Genomic DNA, 1,021 nt, shown 5'->3' on the forward strand with positions numbered 1-1,021 from the left:
GGATCGGACAGCAAAATTGCAAAAAAAAAAAAAAAAAAAGAGAGGATCTTTTAATGCCCATGCAGAGATGAGCAAGAAGCAGGTAGATTACCATGAACCATTAAGTCAATCGACTTCCTTAGCAGTGCCTGAATAGAAATGCTGCTGCCTCTCCCAGGCAGTTGATTCTAAATTCGAGTGGAGCAGGGATGAAAGGGAGTTGCAACTGTACTACTGCATCCCTGGATCTGCCCTTGCCTGTCTGAATAGCTTGGATTCCTCAAAATACTGAAAAATCTAATTCTAACTTTACTTGGCCAAGCAAACTGTTTGGTCCAGATCTTTGAATCTGTGACATCCTTCACCCATCATTGAGCCCTAGGAGCAAACCTAAGTATCCATTTCAGAGCAGGATTCTATGCCACTTAAAACTGAGTACATAGGCTGTGAAAACAGCCTGTAACAAGTGTCCTGTATTGCAGTTGTTCTTTTCTTCATTAACTTAATGTTCTGTTGCTTAAAGTCCTGTCTGTTAGGCCACCAGCTTTACACTTTTGTGATTATCAGATGAACTAGGAGAACATGTGTATGTGCATTTTTATTTTATGTTTTTGGTTTCCCTTACTGTCTCTCTAAAGGAAGAGAAGAAACCACCCCCTCCTGTGCCAAAGAAGCCTGCCAAGCCCAAAACTGCACTGAACCGGGACAAAGCTTCTGACTCTGTGGATAAACAGCGCCAGGAGGCTCGCAAACGTCTCATGGCAGCTAAGCGAGCTGCCTCTGTCCGGCAGAACTCCGCCACAGAGAGTGCGGACAGCATCGAGATCTACGTCCCAGAGGCACAGACCCGCCTTTGAGCCCAGGGGGAGAGGAAAAAAAACACGTGGTCTTTAAGTCATTAAAAAAGGGGGGGAAAAGGTTCTCTCTAAACTTAGTATGATTTATTCAGTCTAGAGACGATGAGCCTACCTTAAAGGGCTCTACTTCAGCTTTTTTTTTCCTGTCAGCTTTAAGTAATGAAGAGTTTAAAAAAAAAAAAAAA

At 43.2% G+C, this 1,021-nt stretch overlaps 1 protein-coding gene across 9 annotated transcripts in view; it reads left to right on the plus strand.

Annotated features, from left to right (window-relative positions):
* DLGAP4 (DLG associated protein 4) overlaps positions 1–1,021 on the plus strand; it is a 180,885-nt gene extending 179,864 nt beyond the window's left edge. For 8 of the 9 annotated variants that reach the window (XM_019513051.1, XM_019513056.1, XM_019513054.1 and 5 more), the window contains one exon: positions 618–1,021. In XM_019513051.1, the coding sequence (XP_019368596.1) occupies positions 618–836 (219 nt within the window). In that variant the 3' untranslated portion in view covers positions 837–1,021. Of the gene's footprint in view, positions 1–606 lie in introns of all 9 variants that reach the window. The other variant, XM_019513057.1, reaches the window with a different exon arrangement.

This window comes from Gavialis gangeticus, unplaced genomic scaffold, assembly GCF_001723915.1.
Source record: "Gavialis gangeticus isolate Ggan-Ray unplaced genomic scaffold, GavGan_comp1, whole genome shotgun sequence".
Lineage (NCBI taxonomy): Eukaryota > Metazoa > Chordata > Crocodylia > Gavialidae > Gavialis > Gavialis gangeticus.